Source organism: Aspergillus uvarum, assembly GCF_003184745.1.
Source record: "Aspergillus uvarum CBS 121591 unplaced genomic scaffold BO82scaffold_19, whole genome shotgun sequence".
Classification (NCBI taxonomy): Eukaryota; Fungi; Ascomycota; class Eurotiomycetes; order Eurotiales; family Aspergillaceae; genus Aspergillus; species Aspergillus uvarum.
This window is the reverse complement of record NW_020291316.1, coordinates 411,500-430,196: the sequence shown is the minus strand read 5'-3', so window position 1 is coordinate 430,196 and position 18,697 is coordinate 411,500. Positions and strand designations below refer to the sequence as shown.

The 18,697-nt window shown below is 52.9% G+C and overlaps 6 protein-coding genes across 6 annotated transcripts; 2 read left to right on the top strand and 4 right to left on the bottom strand.

The window, feature by feature from the left end:
- Positions 1–399: 399 nt before the first annotated feature.
- On the top strand, positions 400–4,469 carry BO82DRAFT_280618 (mRNA-binding protein RRP12; the record flags this gene model as incomplete). The annotated part of the gene is made up of 3 exons (XM_025631309.1): positions 400–462; positions 568–2,478; positions 2,532–4,469. The coding sequence occupies 3 exons, from the start codon at positions 400–402 to the stop codon at positions 4,467–4,469; spliced, it is 3,912 nt and encodes a 1,303-aa protein (XP_025493224.1).
- A 1,645-nt stretch (positions 4,470–6,114) lies between these two features.
- On the bottom strand, positions 6,115–8,044 carry BO82DRAFT_353330 (uncharacterized protein). Its single transcript, XM_025634927.1, has 2 exons — positions 7,074–8,044; positions 6,115–7,000 (listed from the first exon to the last, which is right to left on the bottom strand). The coding sequence occupies exons 1-2, from the start codon at positions 7,635–7,637 to the stop codon at positions 6,503–6,505; spliced, it is 1,062 nt and encodes a 353-aa protein (XP_025493223.1). The 5' UTR covers positions 7,638–8,044; the 3' UTR covers positions 6,115–6,502.
- A 2,065-nt stretch (positions 8,045–10,109) lies between these two features.
- On the bottom strand, positions 10,110–10,971 carry BO82DRAFT_49830 (uncharacterized protein). The gene has a single exon (XM_025641265.1). The coding sequence runs from the start codon at positions 10,749–10,751 to the stop codon at positions 10,266–10,268; it is 486 nt and encodes a 161-aa protein (XP_025493222.1). The 5' UTR covers positions 10,752–10,971; the 3' UTR covers positions 10,110–10,265.
- Positions 10,972–11,788: 817 nt separating this feature from the next.
- Positions 11,789–12,281, top strand: BO82DRAFT_49827 (uncharacterized protein). Its single transcript, XM_025641264.1, has one exon. The coding sequence runs from the start codon at positions 11,871–11,873 to the stop codon at positions 12,237–12,239; it is 369 nt and encodes a 122-aa protein (XP_025493221.1). The 5' UTR covers positions 11,789–11,870; the 3' UTR covers positions 12,240–12,281.
- Positions 12,282–15,852: 3,571 nt separating this feature from the next.
- Positions 15,853–16,658, bottom strand: BO82DRAFT_49794 (uncharacterized protein). The gene has a single exon (XM_025641262.1). The coding sequence runs from the start codon at positions 16,419–16,421 to the stop codon at positions 15,909–15,911; it is 513 nt and encodes a 170-aa protein (XP_025493220.1). The 5' UTR covers positions 16,422–16,658; the 3' UTR covers positions 15,853–15,908.
- A 526-nt stretch (positions 16,659–17,184) lies between these two features.
- BO82DRAFT_49807 (uncharacterized protein) lies at positions 17,185–17,846 on the bottom strand. The gene has a single exon (XM_025641263.1). It carries the CDS (start codon positions 17,609–17,611, stop codon positions 17,225–17,227), a length of 387 nt encoding a protein of 128 aa, XP_025493219.1. The 5' UTR covers positions 17,612–17,846; the 3' UTR covers positions 17,185–17,224.
- Positions 17,847–18,697: the final 851 nt, after the last annotated feature.

The window sequence follows — 18,697 nt, the reverse complement described above, 5'->3', positions numbered from 1 at the left end:
TTTGCTCTTCCCATTCAATTTTCCAGGGTGTAAAGAAGGAATGGGGCGGTGGCTAGGACTAATATTCATTTAGGCTAGGACTGGATTCGCGCCAGTTGATGACAAATGAACAGACTACTATAGAAAACAATGTCTAGCAGACAGCGATGAGAAGTCCACAATCCTCAGTAAATAGCGATCAAGTCTCTTTCTTCTCCGCTGAGAATCTGTTATCGCGCTCTATCGATAAACGGCGCCAAGAACCGCCCGTACCTTTTTTTCACCTTTCCAAAGATCCCGCCGCCGGACCACAAAAAAAAACTCCGCATCCACCGACTTCTTTCAACCCTCCCCCTCCTCCCAATCCAACCCTGATCCTCTGACCGTCTTCTCAACTGCCTGTCGGTCGATCGTTTCACCATGGCGACCTTGGCGGAGAAGCTGGAGAAGATCAAGTCTCCCAAGCTGCAGAACCAGCAACATGTAAGTCCAGCGTCAAATTCTCCATCTCTTCGGCTTCAAGATCTGGAAGTAATCTATCCTTCCTCGCCACAAAACGTTATTGACCATGACAACCATTCTTCCTAGACGGCCGTAGTGCTCTCTGCAGTTGAAGACACACTCCGCGATCAGAAAGCCGATTTCTCTGCCACAGCTTATTTCGCCGCGCTGTTGGCGCTCCTTGGCCAGTCGATCTCCGCTACCCAAGGCATTGTCAACAAGGACCTCGCTACTTCCGTTGTGTATCTGCTCGACATCACCACTACATACGTCCCTGCGCCAATTCTTCGTTCCAAGTTCTCCCATATCTTGACCAGTCTCGCGCCGGCCCTCTCCCTGCCCGAAGTCGAAGCCCCGCTCCTCCGTCCGTCGATCGGCTGTCTTGAGTCTCTCCTCGTTGCCCAAGATGTCGCGGCATGGCAACTCCCACACACTCAAATCAGCCCCCGTCGGGCCATGGCTGGCTTGCTGAGCTTGTCGGTCGATCACCGCCCTAAGGTCCGGAGACGTGCCCAGGATGCTCTGATCAAGGTCCTTAAGACCCCTCCCCCCAGCCCCTCCTTGGACCACCCGGCTGCCGACATGTGCGCAGAGACTGCTATGCGCACTCTGGGCGATAGCATCGCGGCGGCTGCCAAGGCGAAGCGTGGTCGCAACGACCCCCAGAACCGGGACAACCACGACCCTCTCGTCATCCACTCCCTGCAACTTGTCAAGACGATTGCCGTCGCTTCAGGCGGCTGGCCGAGCAAGAAGATTGAGCCGCTGTGCGAGCTCCTGATGAACGCCTCCCGGTCGACCAACGAGTATATCACCATGGGCGCCTTCGAGGTCTTCGAGGTCATCTTTTCCAGCATGGCCAACGACTTCTCGTCCTCCAAGCTTCCTCGCCTGCTCGAGGCGATCACCGACCTCAAGCCCGCACAGAACGACTCGCAGCTGCTGCCTCCCTGGATCGCCGTCTTGTCGCGCGGGTACGATGTGTCCGCGCAGACCAGCCCCGAGGATACTTTCGAGAAGCTCCCTGCCTTGTTCAACATGATCTCCGGCTACCTTGCCTCCCCCTCGCGCAACATTCGTGTGTCCGCATCAGAGTGCTTGGTCTCGTTCCTGGCAAACTGCATTCCCAAGAACGTGATCATCGAGCCCTCGGTCTACGACGAGAAGACACTCGAGAAGCTGGCGAAGGCTGCTATGGACCTTCTCTCGGTGAAATATCAGGCCGCCTGGGCGGAAGTGTTCAATGTTTGCGCAGCCATGTTCGACAGCTTCAAGTGGCGCTCAAGCCCCTTCCTCGATGACATTGTCAAGACGATCGGTGAGCTCCGCACCAACGAGTCGTTCCACGGAAAGAAGGAGGCGGATAATGTTCTGGGTAGTGCTATTGAGGCCATGGGTCCCGCGGCGGTCTTGGAGATCCTGCCTCTGAACATCATCACCCAGAAGCCCGGCCAGCCCGGCCGTGTCTGGTTCCTCCCTGTTCTGCGTGACAATGTCACTAACACCAACCTTTCTCACTTCCGCTCCGAGTTTGTTCCTCTGAGTGAAGCTCTGTACCAGAAGGTCATGGCTTACAGCTCTGCCGAGAAGGATGTGGAGATGAAGATCTTCGAGACCCTGGTTCAGCAGACTTGGGCTATCCTGCCCGGTTACTGTGAGCTTCCTCTGGACTTGATCGAGTCGTTCGACCAGAGCTTTGCTGAGCTTCTTTCCAACGTCCTCTACAAGCAGACGGAGCTGCGTGTTGACATTTGTCGCGGTCTGCAGAACTTGGTTGAGTCCAATCAGGCCATCTTGTCCCTCGAGGAGGAGGGCGATGACTTGATTCTTCAGCGCAGAATCACCAAGGAAATGGCTGCCAAGAACATCGCTCATCTGGCCGGCTTCGCCAGCAACTTGTTGGCGGTTCTGTTCAACGTCTACAGCCAGACTCTTCCCCATTACAGAGGCTTCATTCTTCAGTGTATCAATGCTTATCTGAGCATCACCCCCGAGAAGGTAAAGCGAACATATCTCGAACAATCATGATCAATCTACTGACAATCTCCCAGGAGCTCAATGAAACCTTTGCGCGTGTTGCGTCTATGCTCGAATCCTCCGTGGTTTCCGAGCAGGAAGAAGCCAAGCAGGGTACCCAGCAGCCCAGCTCTGGCAACAAGATGCCCCCTACCTCCCACACTCTGATCGATCTCGTGATTGCCATGTCCATCTACCTGCCGCGTTCCAGCTTTGCCAGCTTGTTTGCCATGGCTGCGGCCATTCTTAACGGACAAACAGGTGATCAGCAATTGATCAAGAAGGCCTATAAGCTCATCCCCCGTCTTGCTACGACGGATGCTGGCAAAGCCGCGCTCCAAGAGCGGAGTGGTGAGCTTCAGACCCTGATCCTGTCTACCGCCGACAAGACCCCGTCGTCTGCCCGCCGCGACCGCATGCTGGCTGTTCATGAGCTTATCACCTATCTGCCCACTTCCGACTTGCACTTCATCCCCGCTGTTCTCTCTGAGGTCGTTCTGGGTTGCAAGGAGAGCAACGAGAAGACCAGAACTGCTTCCTTCGACCTGCTCATCCACCTTGCACAGAGAACGATCGACTCGGAACGCAACCCGGCCGGCACCGTCATCCGCAACTCCCTTGTGCCTCACATGCCCGACAACGCCCCCGACGCCCCCGCCACCATTGAGGAGTTCTTCACCATGGTTTCTGCTGGTCTGGCCGGTAGCTCACCTCACATGGTTGCCGCATCCGTCACGGCGCTGTCCCGCCTGTTTTTCGACTTCCACACTCAGCTCTCTGGTGCCATGAGCACTGATCTTGTGCAGACCGTGGAGCTCTTCCTTACCAGCAACAACCGCGAGATCGTCCGGTCCGTCCTGGGCTTTGTAAAGGTCGCGGTTGTGGTTCTGTCCGATGAGGATCTCCGCGCGCGCCTGAGCAGCCTGGTCCCCAACCTGATGGTCTGGAGTAAGGAGCACAAGGGTCGTCTCCGCAGCAAGGTCAAGGGTATCCTTGACCGCCTGATCCGCCGCTTCGGCGCCGCCCCCATCGAGGAGCTGGTTGGCGAGGCCGACCGCAAGTTGGTGGTCAACATCCGGAAGCAGCGCGAGCGCCGCAAGAAGAAGAGAAAGGAGGGCGAGCAAGGTGACGAGGACGAGGACGAGGAGAACGCCGGTGCTGCCGGTGGGGCCGACAACAACGCCAAGGGCGGCCGCACCTACAGCAACGCATTCGACAAGGCTGTGTACGACTCTGATTTCTCCGACTCGGACGACGACGCTAGCGAGATCGACGTCGATGAGGAAGGTGGCACCCACGCCCGCGGTCGCGGTCGCGGCAATCAGAACAACAACAACAACGGCCGGAAATCCAAGCAGAGCGAGCAGTACATCCGCGAGCTCTCACCCGAGGACAACCCGCTCGACCTGCTCGCCCCCGATGCCCTGGCCAGCATCTCGACCACGAAACCCAGCGTGCGCTTCCTCAACACGGGCCCTGGATCCCGGAAGAAGCGGAACGCCAAGTTCGGCCCCGACGGCCGTCTCCTTCTGGGTGACGACGATGACAAGGGGGATGTTTCCACCGCCTTGGATGACAACAACGGCGGGGAGAGCGGCATCAACGCCTACGTCCAGGCCGTCAGCGGTCCCGACGCCGTCCGCCGCGGTCAGCGCGGTAAGCTCCGGATGGCGCAGTCGCAGAAGAAGAAGGGTGGCAACGACGACATGGACCTGGATGAGGATGACACTGCCGCCGTCGCGGCCGCGACCAGCTCGCGGCCCGGCCCCGGGCGTCGTGGTCTGGGTGTGCCCAAGTCCCACGGCCCCAGCAGTGGTGGCCGCATTGAGAAGCGCCGGGATGGTCGCGGTCGACCCAACGGTGGTGGTCGTGGCGGTGGTGGTCGCGGCGGTGGTGGTCGCGGCGGTGGTGGTCGTGGTGGCCGCGGTGGTGGATTCCGTGGTAGTGGCGGATTCCGTGGAAACAGAAGATGAATTTAGGTTACGAGGAGAATATCCAGGTGGTCAGTATTTGACAGCGAGGAGGAAGGGGAAAAAGGGCAAGGTTTAATGCCGGGAACTGGGGTAAGGGGACGGTCCGATATGAATTAGGACTTTTTTTTTTTTGCTTTCTCTATGAAATGATTATCGCCGATATCTTGATACGCATTTACAACCTCAACAAGTACAGTTTGTTTGTTCGACTTTTTCACACTTTCCAACAAAAGCACGTCCGTTGCGAATTGCCCCCGAGAGATCAATTTGTGCTGCCGCTGCTGCTGCTGCTGCAGTCTTCTCCGGGGAGATTTTCCAGCATAATGAAGTTTCCTTTCTGTACGACTGACATAGAATGCTTTACTCTTTCTGGTTCCGGTTCTTGTCGATCTTTTCTGAATGTTGGTATCTTTATACCCTCGTCTTGATTTATCTTGCTGTCTTGTCCTGTCTTACTGTCTGGTCTATGTGTCTAGTCTGTTGTCTATAATCCTTAGGCTGGATATCAGATGCCCAACATGATTGATCCTGATTTCACCCATACTCCTGCTCAAGAAACCCTCTTAAGGATCATTTCCGATGTGCAATTCGTATATCAAAAGAAAAGGTCTGGAACCTTCCAGCGAGCAGTAAGTTAGTGTCTGCACCACTGAAGACAGAACCGCAACCCTCGCAACACAGGAAGGAGTGTAGGTAGGAGTCCCCTCGCTCCGGGTCTGGTTCCGCTGGGGCTAAGAACCTATATCTAACTGTGTATAAGAGTCGTTTCCACCCTCATGTCAATTAGTGTGGGATTACTCTCCTCTGCTGAAAGGATAATCCGGGTATTGTGATAGAAGCCTGTTTTTAAGTATTGTACTTGATTATCAGTGATCCTGTTTATACATACAGGTACAGGCACACACACATACACACACACACACATACACATACACAGATCGTTCATTTTCCACGCCGAGTGAGTTCCCTAAGGCTATTATGGATCTTCTATTTCCTTTTGCCTCTCACATACTTGCCTCGGTGTCTTCTCAGCTATCGCGACTACAGTACACAGCCCTGACGCTTGAGCCGGGCCATATCCTCGTGATGAGCAAGCACAGTCCCTTTGGGTATTGCACACCTTTGTGCTTCGGTTCACCAGGCAAGGTCCCGGGGGGAAAAAAAAAAAAAAAAAAAGGACGTACATGTACATGGACCGGACCAGTCGAGTTCAAGCTCAGCTCGGTGGTGCTTGCTCTTCTTGGTTACTGGCTACGCCGTAGAAAATGGATATCGAGGAAACCCTCTAATAGGCGATGGTACTATGTTATATGATTGGGGGGGTATACTGTACTGTACATGATGAACAGGTAGTAATAGTAATAGTACTAGATAGTGGTGGTGGTGAGGGTGGGTTAGGGCGGGCGGACTGCCCCACGTCCGGGGGGATCATTTCACCCCTGAGTTTTATCTGGTTTCACTATAGTCTGAGGATCGATTTCGATTATCTTATCTACTACAGTACATCTACTAGTACGTTCAATCAAACATCAGAAATGACATTGTGATCGTCCCAGACAAATAACAATCGGGGATGTTGACAAGGCATTGATTGGCTGGTTGCGCGGGGAATACGAATACCTAGTAGTTATAAGGTTCAGACTGACAAAAAAGCAATTCATTCTAGAAGACGGTAAGGAAGCCACCGCCGAGTTTGGCTGAAACGCCCCTTCCGCAACTTGCAACCACGCCCACTTGAACCTCTTCGACTTTTACGGCAAAACACTTCTCTCCAGACATCGCACACCACAAATGAATCATCTTAGCCAGCAATCTTGACTGGCAAGGGAAATGTATGATTATCAAGAAGAAAAAAGAAAGAAAAAAAAAAATTAATCCTATAATCCAGATAGCGCCCACTCACCAAAAAGAAAAGAAATTCATTCCACATATCCCAAACGTTGGTATCATGCATGTATCACAGAAACAGCCCAGACGAAATGACGCTTGATAGAACAGAAGAAAAACAAAGAACAGGCAATCGACAGATAGGCCTAGGAAGGCGACTTCCGCGCTTTCCCCAGCCATAAGTGCCACCATCTGCTGACCCCGAGGACCGCGGCTCGACCATCGTCTTTCCGCTCCGTGCCGTCGGGGTTGCCCATCACCATGGAGAAGATCCAGAAGAATGCGGCGATCCAGGCGGGTAGGAGAATCGCGATCGAAAAGAAGGGCGACAGCAGCAGGACCGAAATCAGTCCGCCGATCGTGTAGGATTCTATCGGCTCATCCAAAAACGACCCCTCTGGATCATAGATCGGTTGCGTGGATGCCGATCGCTTCGACGACCGTCGCAGGCAGACCAACCGCTCGTGGATGTGTAACTGCGGTACTAAAATGTCGCATAGTTGGGCTCGGAAAGACGTGTTTCGCAGGTATCGAATGCATGAACAGAGGCGAAGTGGGGAGATCAGGAGGACGAAGAGAAGACCGAAGATGGTGTACAGGGATGCGATGAAGGAAAAGATAGGAACAGGGATGGAGAGTCGGAACTATACAAAGGGAAGCGGTCAGCCAGGGCTTGCGCCACTACACAACGAACCATTGGGAAGGAAGCCGACGTACCAACATCAGGAGCGCATCGGGCTCTTCCTCCTCAGGGGTGATGTCCTCAACGATCGCTCGTTTGTGCACTCGAGCTGCGCCGTTCAAGTGGTTGTCGCCCGACATATACGAGGAATGATCAGTCCAACTGCCCCGACCGCGCCCTTCTTTGCGCACCGCCTCGCTCGTCATCGAAGCTCGGGTTACCAGAGAGCCGTTCTCCGGATAAGGCGCCGCGACGACCGTCTCTGGCACAATAATGGGCTCCGCACTCGAAGGATATCCAGTGTCCACGGACCCTTGGTGCGGGCTGGGGATACTCCGCCGGCGGGAAGGATGGTGATACTGCTGCGTGTGGGAGTCTGACGGCTGAGGGTGAAGGGTATCGTAACCGGAGTCCCGATCCGACGGAGGGGAGCTCTCCACTCCGTGGAGATGACGCTGGGTAGGCGATAATGGAGGTGAGTCCGAAGTTATATGTGCAGCCGGAGGAGCGGCAGGTATAGAGTCGGGAAAATAAGCGGTGATGAGTGGGTTGTCACCTTGATGGTGGGCAGCAGAATGGGACATCTCCGGCTGCCTCATGGTGGGTGGAGAAGAGGGAAGGAAGGGGAGGAAGGAAGGGCGAACAGGTAAGTATCAAACAGGAGCAGGAGGTTGGTAGGTAGTAAACAAGGGCGCAATCGAGGTCGGGGAGACCCCCTCAGAAATGCCGCGGCAGCAACACAAGGTGGTACAAAGGCATACACAAAACAGCAGGGATGAGTTCACCGCATGGCTTTCAGCGCAAGGGGGCGAAAGGAACTTTTGTTTGTTTGGGTGGTATGGTGGGGAGGTGGTAGCTGGTATAAGAAGAGCCACAGAGACCGACGAGGCTTATCAGTTCTGATCGAGGCGGAATGAGAGGAGGTGAGGAGAGGAGAGAGGGGTAGGGGGAGGGTGGAGGGGAGGCGAGGCACTGAGTGTGTGTCTATGTTAGGTGTGTGAGAGAAAGGAAGAGGGAAAGGGAGAGGGAGAGGAACAAGGGGGGGGGGAGTACTCGAGGGAATGGAGGGAGGGGAAAGCTGAGGTCTTTTGTATATCTGGCAGAATAAAGGAAGTAAATACAAGGAGAGAGAGAGAGGGAGGGAGGGAGGAGGAGGAGAGCGGAAAGAGGAGGAGACGAGAAGGCTTCGACTTATACGAATGCCATGGACAACGACGAGGTTACAGAGCGGAACCTCCCAAGAAAAGACAAGAAAAGATGATCATGTCGAATTTCCCAGGACGAACAGGAACAGCGGAAAGGGAGGGAGTTCTGGTTGAAAGCAACTCTTTTTTTCGCTGCCAAGACGCCCAGCTGCCGAGCCCTTGGCATGGGCAACGTCAAAAGCGTGTTACGGCCAACAGCATGGCGTGGCTGGAGGGTAGGTTTGGGAGGGGGAGAGGAAGAAGAGAAAGAGAGTAGAGGGAGGAAGTTGATGGTGGTGGTGGTGGTTCCAGCGATCGGACGGAGGGGATTCAGTTCAGCCGGAAGCGGACACAGCGCGGAGAGGAGATCAGGACTGGAAAATTAACAGGAATCATAGGCAGAGTAGGAGTAAAGGGGGGAGGATGGGGGAGAGGGGGGGGAGGAAAAGAGAGGAAGAAGCGAGAGTATTCAGGTCTGGCCCAGACTGGGGCCATGGGGATTGATGATTTACCTTCATCCATCACTACGGGTATGTATGAGTGAGTACGTACTCTTGTCTCATATTCGCAATCATCTTACAGTTTCATTGTAGCAACTTCATCTGACAACCACAGTGGCAGAAGATAATTCCCCAATCCCCTTCATCCCCCCCTCTCTTTTGGCAGGCTCTGTTTCACTTGGACTGCCAAGACGCCAAGGCTCTGCGGGGGGATGCGGTGGCCAGTCAGGCCGAGAGTCATTTGTTCGTGATCCGCATTCGGAGATGGATTGTTGGCCTTGGCGGGATGATGGCCAAGTCACTTAACCTCTTTCCAGCATAGCTTCACCCTGGGATGGGGCCAATCGGCCAATGCTACCCTACCTAGATTGGTAGTGCATAGTATTACCGCTCACCCTCGCTAAGTCAATGCCGGAGCCCGGGGTCGTTTTTACCTTCCGACCGCCTGCAGCGGCACACCCAGCCCCAACTGGCTAACTGCTGTAATCCAGATCAGGGGGGAAAAAGGGAGTGTGGTGCAGTGTGGTCTGAGAGATGCAGTCTGAGATGACATTTCAGTGATTGATCTAATGCAAGATAATAATTATTATTTCCATAGATCGGTACGGAGTAGTCATCGCGGAGAAAATTCCAGGAAAAGAAATCATTCACTTCAGCATGACGTTCCGGGGTGATCCCCAGCCTGCCTAGACCCTGCCTAATCCGTGGGAAGGAACAGACCAACAAACCCTGACCGATAGATAGACTGATACACTCCCGCCGAGCATTGGCGGGTGCAATGATAGTCGAGTACGGAGTAGATAACCAAGTGCCAAAGTCTCGGGCGAGTTGGCATCGTTCAACTCTCGCAGCCGGATTGCCGTGTCCAGCTGGTCGATCCGTCAATAAATATTAGGTAACGCCGACGCCTGGTGGCGCTCCACCAACTCTTATTTCCTCTTGCGGCGTTTGTGTCCTACTTATATTAGCGATTGTTTAGTTCTAGCGGTTGTCGGGGATCGTCTTCCAATCTCCTCAACCGCAATCTGTCTTACTTACCTTACCTTACCTACCCTCCTCCCTACCGAATCTGACTACATAGTACATACTCACTCCTCTTACACAGATGAATTGACCTCGAATCTTTAGTGATTACGATCGATACTCTCCGCGATATCTCCGCCCGAGACGCATCGATTCCGGCTTCAACCGCAACTCTTTCGGACTGAGGGATGCAGAAGAAAGGAGTCATGACCTGTCCACCGCCGTCTGGGCTTGTGCGTGTCTTGGAGCCTGGGCACTCGTGATAGCGATTTTCCGAGGCAGAGGAGAAAGACGAGAAGAGAGGGGGGGGAAATAAGAAGAAAAGAGGGGAGTCGACAGTTTCACTGCTCAATCACAGGCTGGGCAAACCAGTCCTGTTGGTCCATTCAATCCCGCCAGGAGATCGAACCGAGCCTTGGCTGCCATGCCCAGAACGTTAGGCTGCAACAACTGTTCTGCTTGGTGGTTTGCGTGGCCTCCATGCCTGCCGAGCAACCCCCAAGAAGATGATGCTCAATACCTAATAGTGGATTGTACTGTGCATTTCGCCGGTGAAACCCATGGCCGTGAGCCACAAGGGAGAGAGGGAGGGAGGGGAAAGCTCCGGCACAACTATGACTGTGTTTGTCATACATTGTAGGATCCGCCCATAGTCTACAACCTGATTGAGAGACATTTCAAACATTTCAAACCAAAGCTTCCCAGCAGTCCATGCATGTGAAGCTTGCCGGGGTGACGGGTTGTCCCTCCCCTTCCCTCCCACCCCTTTCCCCTTTTTCAGAACGGTCGGATTTTGAACCCTTGAGCGTCTTGGTTGTCCTACGGGTTGTTCTGCGGGAGAAGACCCCGGGGGTTTACCATCAGTGGTTGAGTGTCTGGCTGAGTGGACATCTCCCGTTAGGATCGCAATTGATTGCGGCTCGCTAGTGCTAATGGAACTCTCATTGTCGGTCTGAGTCATGGTCTCAGTCCTTGGGTGCTCTACCATGACTTCTGACCCCCGCATTGTCCGTCCGTATACAGATCTGATATAGTCCGAATCTTACCACCCCTGACTACTAACGAATACCTGATCAATCTCAGGACGGAGCTTACTTCGTCATTGACCGCGGACAAGTCTGGCTTGGTCTTCTTTTTGGTTTTCCGATAGGTTAATGTACCCTTGCGTCGTTTGGATGTAGTTTCGCTGAATATAGTAATTATAGAGTTGTTCCCTCCATCGTTTCCATGGCTAGACTTCTGAGACTGTCGTCGCAAACATTCGCCTCGAGTACCCGCGCACAATCATCGATCAGTACGGAGTATGGCTTGAATTATCCGAGAGTCTGAGCTCCTTCGCTATTCCCTCTGAACCAGCACACGAACCTGTCCTCGGGACCGCGTCAATCTACACCAAACCAACAGCACCACCTCGATCGCCCAGGCAGCTCTCGACCCCACAGCCTCATGCATCCCCATCCTCATCCCGAGAAAATCATCTCCCCTGCAAGGAGACCGACTCGCAGGTACCGATACCAAGGACAAACCTCCGCACACACTCGCACCCACCCCCTGCAGCCGACATCCGATAAGGAACGAACCCAATATCACTCGGGTTCAATCAGGTGCTCAATGGTGCTCACACATCGATGACGCAGCTCGCTCGTTGACTCGACCGGGTCATCCCTTCTTGTTCTTGTTCTTGTCTCGGGATCCGTTATCTGCAGATAGTGTCATCGTTGCTGCTCCGAGCAGGGCAACGATGTCACGGGGGAGATTTTTTCCAGTTCCAACACTCCAGCTCTCAACAAAAGGGATGGGACGATGTGCGAAGTCGGTGTGGATGGAGTTCGGTGGTGGGGACAAGGATCGTACGATTCTATGGGGGCTTGGGTTGAGGTGTTGCTGTCTACTGAGTCACTCTGTGATACTGGGTTGGGTATGGAAGGGAGTCGGTGGTTGCAACTGCGCTTGTGGGGGTAGCTCTGTATGGATGGATGTGGGGTAAGTTGGATATGTTAATGGGAATATGGAACTTCAGGTCATGATGTGTGGTTATGTCGGTTTTTTGGTCATTGGGAAGAATGTGCCGGTGATCATGACTTATGACTATGCATAGCAAGCCAGCATGGGGTCATGATTTGGGATGGTCACCAGCGAGAGGGTTATAGCTTACGGTGCATTTCGCACGGTAGGAAGCCAGCCATCCCAGATTGTGCTATGCTTCTGCGTGTTTGCTGGGAGCTCTAGCACTCCGCTCTACGGGCCCCAGCCCCATCCCAACCTTGTCGGGTTGATCTCAGATCAGGTAGGGATACTCGCTGTATCAATGAGTCGGGGGGGGCAAGCCGGTTGGCAGTATTGGAAGTGCAGGAAAACCAGATTTCCAGTCTACCTCACCACCAAAGACACCAGGGGTATATCCACTTCCGTAGGATCTCAGACTCCTTGCACGGTCTCCTGGAATAGAGACCTCTATGACAACATTGGTCACCAGGTAGCCACGCCTACGTAGGTACTTGACATACATCCTTCTTCCCCATTCGAGCAATCCCAGCACATACACATCTACGGCACACGCCCTAGATTAAACCTCAATACATCTTCCACCACTACAGACATAACAAGAAAGTCACAAGATCCACCCCTTATCTTGACATCGGATTGTATCTTTCTATGCCGCTAGAAATGTGAAAAGACCACTCTCTGATCTCCTCTTGTCGAACAAGACACTTCTAGGTACTTCACCAGAGCTCCCCAGGGGACATTTTCCCCATCTTGATCTCGTAGCAACGGGCGACATCACAACTTATTCTGCATTCAGCCACTGCCCTGGTAAAAAAAATGCATATCTGTAGTCTTCAAGCTGACAGACACACTCTACCCTTGCTATATCAGGAAACTTTTATGGAGCCACCAGGGCCCCTTTCCCCCGGGGTTGAGACTTATCGACAATCGCCCCGCTGGACTGCCACGCGACCACCGGTAATCCCAATGACTCTGCTTCTACGCCTTTCCCCAGCACAGTACCACTACTCCTATTTGTGGGGGATTGAACGCTACAGACCATGGGCCAAGTCCGTGTATAGCAGATTGCCACCGAAGAAGACAGTGTCTGGTTCCGGAAGGGACTTACGATGATCTATCTGAGTGAGGAACTTCTGCCGGCGGGACATAGCATGAACCATAGCGAGACCTCACACTCGTGAAGACAATCAATCTCGGATCTTGACTGAGTGAGTTACTGGCTACTGACAAGCTTGAGGGATTCAGCAAGGGACCCCTCTGAGGTGGTAGCACAATTGAGAAGTTCTTGCTTTTCCTCTCAAGGTAGCCCGAATTCTCGAGCTCTGGGCGGAGAATCGTGCTCCGGGTGGACTTGCACCACGATCTATATTTCTCGATGGTGGGATACTATCTATTCCAGAGTCGTGATCAAGATGGTCAGAGAGGGGCGTCTAGCAGTGAAGCAATCCTGGTCCCAATCCACACATCCGAGAGGACAGGCAGCCCGGTTGCATAATTAATGTAGGTCATCTAGAAGTAAGTAATTAGACACGATCTCCACCAAGCTCAGCTACACCTGAGTCTCCACAAACTCAAGCTCCCCCGATCTACACTCCTAACACAGTTTATTTTAGGCCAGATCGGAACGGAAACCTGCCTGTGCTGCTGGTTTCCTGGATGCTACCACCCATCCTGCCTGGCAATCCTAGCAGCAGAACCCCAAAGTATTCCATCCAACCTCGCCAAACAAGAGACAGTCGCACTTGACAGCCAGCCAGCCGGGCCAGTTTAGCTGGCTGCCTAACGGTGCCTTAACTTCGTGCTTACATAAATGGGGATAACTTAACTAGTTAGCGCCGCAGCATAGTTAAGTTGGAGTGCCTGTGCCTAGCGAAGATTGTGCATCGCGGAAGCCGGAGCGAGTCACATGATGTGCCTACTGGACAGTACCCGGCTGAAGAGCCAATGACCTCGCAGCTATTGTGCAACCCGTTGGCGAAGGATGAGGTGGCCCCGGCCGAGCTGGAAGGAACCACAACAACTGGAACCTCAGCAGGGCTCAGCTAATTACCGTGCCTACTAAATTAGTCCCACCTTCAAGGCGCTACAGCTACACTGCAATCTCGGAGGTCTACAACACAACAGTGGAGGATAGGCCTGGGGTTTGAATTGTCCGGCCCGCGGCTTACTAGGTAATTTATACAGAGCACCATAGAGAACAAACCCTTTCGTGGTGGGCTGGGCTGGCTGGGCTCAACAGCCCTCCGTCCCTTCCTCGGCAATGGCAATAGCAATGGCATGGCCATGCAGCACCCGGTGTTGCTGTTGCTGTTGCTGTTGCTCGAGCCGCAGCGTAGCCTCCAGCCGATCTTGTAATCCGCCCTACCAATTGAAGAGAAGGAGTGTGATTCTCTAGATAAGCAGATCAGATGGAGTCCACAAGGGTAAAGCCACGGGTAATTATACATAGTAGACCACCAAGTAGACCACCAGAGCAAAGAATCTACCCCAGCAGTTTGGCCAGCACAATCACCTAGGATATATCCCACTGAAGCAGGCTCGGTTCGGCTAATACTGTACCTCTATTTTATCTTTATCATCCTAGAAGGATCAGTGAACAGTTCGAAGGCAAGATGCCAGACGGAAAGGAGGTGGGTGGGTGCGTGGGTGGCTCCCCTCCCACTCACTCACCCCCGCCTTCTCTCGGCCGGCCCCGGCGGGTGCGGGTGTGGATGATAATGATGATGCGCGCGCGCGCGACACGTCCACCGTTTTTTCTTCCCCTTGGAGACACTTTCGGTTCACCAATTTGAGGTAGGCTGCTACTCTCTTTCTCGCTTCCGACTATGTATATATAACCTTCTGGATTTGTTGGGAATGCGATGCCATAAATCCTGCTGCAGTGGGGGAGATGATGAAGAAACATATATATAGATATATTCCTGGAATTTATTGCGGGTGGATTATTTTTTCTAGTGCTAGGGACCGGTAGTTGCTGGTCAGATAAACAAGGTTACTGAACTAGTTACAGGATGGGTTGCATGATGTTGTGTAACGGGTTGATTTGTTTTTTATCCTTTTGCTCCTGGGAAAAATCCATATCTTCCTCCCCTATTTGTGGAATGGGTATACCGGTACTACCGAGATGGAAGCTTTTTGCTAATTGGGGGGTTTTGTCTCGATCGAAAGTGGAAAAGATCCTTGCAATGCCAGACAAAGCTCCCTTCCGCCTATTGAAATTGGGAGGTACGGAACCGGTAGTTGGTGGTGACTGGCTCATTTCATTGTATGAATCCTCAGCAGCAGCTGGTTCGGTGGTTAGCTGAGATGTATACAGGGAAATTTTGGAGCATGGCCTGCCCCTTTCCATACAGCAGCAGTATGTCACTGCTTGCTACACAAGGCTTTTCGCAACGCAGCGCAACGCGCACAACACACGCACGCGTGCAGAACTAGTACACACCTTCCGCCTTGGTGCAAGATTTCGTAGCAGAGTCACTAGATCAGCCTGTCAAAGATAGTAGTCACACATGCGGGAGACACCGCAGGGGCACTGGGGAAGGGGGGGGGGGGAGGGGCCGGGGGCAATTGTTGTACAGTACAGACACCCAGACTGTGGTACTGTACACTGCAGGAGCAGGAAGCCCATGGAGGGAAGCGAATAGAAACTCAAAAAATCCCAGGACCTAGAATCGATTCTTGTATTGATTGACGAGAGGGGGTTCGGGAGTTGGTTGGTTGGCTGGCCGCCCGCCCGCCCGCGCGGACCGGGCTGGGGCTGTTTTGTGTGTCCCGAGCTCAGTCGTTGCAACTTGCAAGGCACTGCAGCAGGCATGCACGCACGCACATATGATGGGTGTCCTGTACCCTCCGTAGCGTACCGTACATTTGCCCGGGATGTTCTCCCCAGTAGGCGCCATGCATGGAGTGGTGATAGTTGCATCTGAGAAAAACAGGGATGGTGCCTTAACTACCGTAGTAGATTCTTACCGCCCGGTGGGGATGGATGGTGTGGGAAGGTAATCTGTCAATCCCAGGGGGGAATGTGAAGCCTTCTCACCTACTCCGTACAGAGACTGACATTGGGTATATATAGCCCTGTCGATTGTCATGCCTGACAACCGTGTATACACACCGCATCTCCCCGGATTATTCAGGTCGCATAGCCAGAACACACCTATCTACACTCTACCAGAGCACAACTCATTTGTTTTAGGTATGTATCCCTTCCCGAGTTGTGCACGGTAAGACAAAATGGAATCCATCTCGAAGAGCAGCCAGCTGGTCCGTACGAACTCGTGTCTTCTGCAGATGCTATTTCCCTCCTCTTGAGTAACCCACATACCGACTCGATCGACGATGCAATGTGCACACCTGTTCTCGTGTTTGAGATACATTGCTGGGCGGAATCTAACCCGTAGTCAGTAGTATGTGGGTTCTTTTTCTCTGGGGTGGGCACTGGGGCACGTAGGCTAGGAAGTATGAAGTATAAAGAATGGAGTGAGTGGGTGGATTCTTCTGACTGGCAGCTTTCCGGACGGTCGGGTACTTCCAAAGAAGAAAAAAAAGTCGCGAAAACTACTACGTACGGGCTAACCAGTGGAGGTAGGAAAAGCCAAGGCACGCACCGTCCCTCCACCAAGGAATCAGTGTCAACCCAACAGGAACAAGCAGAATCCTCATCTGACATACTGCCGTGCCGGTTTGAATCTGTCGATTTGATTGAAATTCGATCTGATTGAGATTCAATGCCATTCAAACCCACCCTTAAGAACCGCCGTGTTGGCAATGGACACACTCTCTGGAGCGGATCTATCAGGAATTCGATTGGGTGCGAGCTAAACGACTCGAAGAAACTCGTCGATGCTCGGATCCGACAAAAGGGGCCTAACGTAAGAATCACGAAGGGGGCGTTTTCTCGACCAGACTAAGGAAAAACCGACCAACCCGTAGGAGTTTAGGGAGAAAACCAGTAGGTACTTACCGGCTGGCTCCGGGTCTAGGCTGGCATATCGGGGCCTTGAGGGGTGTTGGGGAGAGACCCTGCGGTGAGTTGGGACGGCAGCTAAAGAAAGTTCCAGGGGATCAACCGGCGTGTCTAAGGCCAAGGATTATGGTCTGTCCAAAAATACGGGAGTTGCAAGGTGGCATTTTTCTCACAGATAAAAAGGGAAGGGTGGTGAGGTCATCAGGCCAGCTGTTCTGTGATGATGGAAAAAAGGAAAAAATGGGAAAAAGGGCAGGAATTGGAAGGGAGTTGATCCCAATAGGGAAAAAGAGAAAGGGAAGGGAAAAAGAGGGGGGAGGAAGGGGGGAAAAGCGCGCGAAGAAGAAAAAAGGATCGGCCCACACCCAGGTGATGTATCAAGATCATCGACATCAACAGAAAAGCCGACGGATCAGCATCGGGTAAGGCCCACTCCAAGGAATCCGTTAGGAATCCGTGGCTGTTGCCGGAGGCATCCATTAGTACTCCGTCCTGTACACTTTGACTCAGCACAATTTACTCATGCGTGGGATCTGGGATCTGGGCGGACGCTTAGGTAAGCCCGTTGCTGCAGTTCCCGGACCCGCGGCTGAAAAGCCTCTTAGCGGTCCATGACGGAAGGGGTGGAGGGGTGGGAGGGGAAGGGATGAAAAGAGCAGGAAACCAGACAATCCATTCTCCTCGCACAGAGTGATGACAATGTATGTCTGTACCACAAACCATGCTCCCTGGTAGAGCGTCCATATTCGCCTCCTGAACCTGACGTCTACTACCCCTCCCATGCAGACAGCTGCAAGTCCACACGGACTGTGCCAATCTGTCAGACGGCTGAGCATAGCCGGCAGTGTGCAGCCAGCCCAAGATTGCCGCACTGACAGTGACTGGCCCTTCATGTCTGACAGCCGGGAAAGGAGGATGAACTGGTGAAGAAGTGAAGGGTGAAGGGTGCAGGGGCGAAAAGGGCTGATCTAAAGAGGGCTTGACTGCTTGGCCTGCTTTTCAGGTTGGGTAGTAGACCGATAATCGTTGTGCCGGAGTACGGAGTACTGAGGTTTCGGATTGAGCCATGGAAGAGGGGGATGGAGAAAGCGTGATTGAAGATGGACTGCAGAGGGTCCTACGCCATATGCAGAGTACAAGTAGATTATCATTCGCAAGTGCATGTATTGTCCGTAGAGCCGTGAGGCAACTTGACCTTGGGCCCTTGGAACTTGGAAGAGGTCATTGGGGACGGCAGGACGGGCGCGACTGGCAAGTGCAGCATTTGGGTTTTGCAGGTGGTCCGAGTGCGGAGTACGCCTCATGCCTCATGCCTGACTATCTAGGCTGCTCGGGAGCTTAGGTTGTTGAGCTTATGCATTTATGGCCATACGCCAGTCATGTAGGTCGGTTGCAGCCCCACTTACGCGGGCAGAAATTATTGGCGTCGTTCCGCAAATAATGCGGTTGATTCATTGGGAAGGAGAATACTACTCGGGTGGGCTTTTTCTTTTCTTTTTCTTTTTTCCCTTTTCGGCTTCTATCCTTTTTTTTTTTTTTTTTTTTTTTTTTTCCTTTATAATTTTTTTTTCTTTTCTCGAAAAATGACAAAGTGGCACGGGGAAGTGAGGTCGGGTGGGTCTAGTTTACCATGGTCCACCTGCAGTCTTTCGGCGAGTCACAGCCGGGGGTTCGTGCTAGACTTACCACCCCCCCCCCCATCCCTGAAGGTGCATTTTTGGCTCCGGCGCTTGCATCCTCGTCAAACACTGCCCTGTTTCGGGGCGGTTCGACTCCATACCCACTTATTTTTTCTCCCATTGACTCCGCCCGTCCCCATGCGCGGTCCACCCCCCGTTTCCTTTTGTAGTGTGCAGTCTACAGAGTACAGTCAGTCTCTAACAGTCTCACTCATCAATGCAGTTAAGTTGAGTCTAGTCCATCAACTTTCCATTTTCCTTATAGATCTTTAATGGTATATAGTACTATGTACCGTAACT

Bases quoted from the DNA above. Each gene is read 5' to 3' on its own strand.
- BO82DRAFT_353330 (XM_025634927.1), bottom strand. From the start codon at position 7,637: ATGAGGCAGCCGGAGATGTCCCATTCTGCTGCCCACCATCAAGGTGAC. The intron at 7,001-7,073 runs GTACGTCGGCTT...CCCTTTGTATAG, and splicing joins CCGATGCGCTCCTGATGTTG to TTCCGACTCTCCATCCCTGT.
- BO82DRAFT_49830 (XM_025641265.1), bottom strand. From the start codon at position 10,751: ATGCGGGGGTCAGAAGTCATGGTAGAGCACCCAAGGACTGAGACCATG.
- BO82DRAFT_49827 (XM_025641264.1), top strand. From the start codon at position 11,871: ATGGTCACCAGCGAGAGGGTTATAGCTTACGGTGCATTTCGCACGGTA.
- BO82DRAFT_49794 (XM_025641262.1), bottom strand. From the start codon at position 16,421: ATGTCAGATGAGGATTCTGCTTGTTCCTGTTGGGTTGACACTGATTCC.
- BO82DRAFT_49807 (XM_025641263.1), bottom strand. From the start codon at position 17,611: ATGAAGGGCCAGTCACTGTCAGTGCGGCAATCTTGGGCTGGCTGCACA.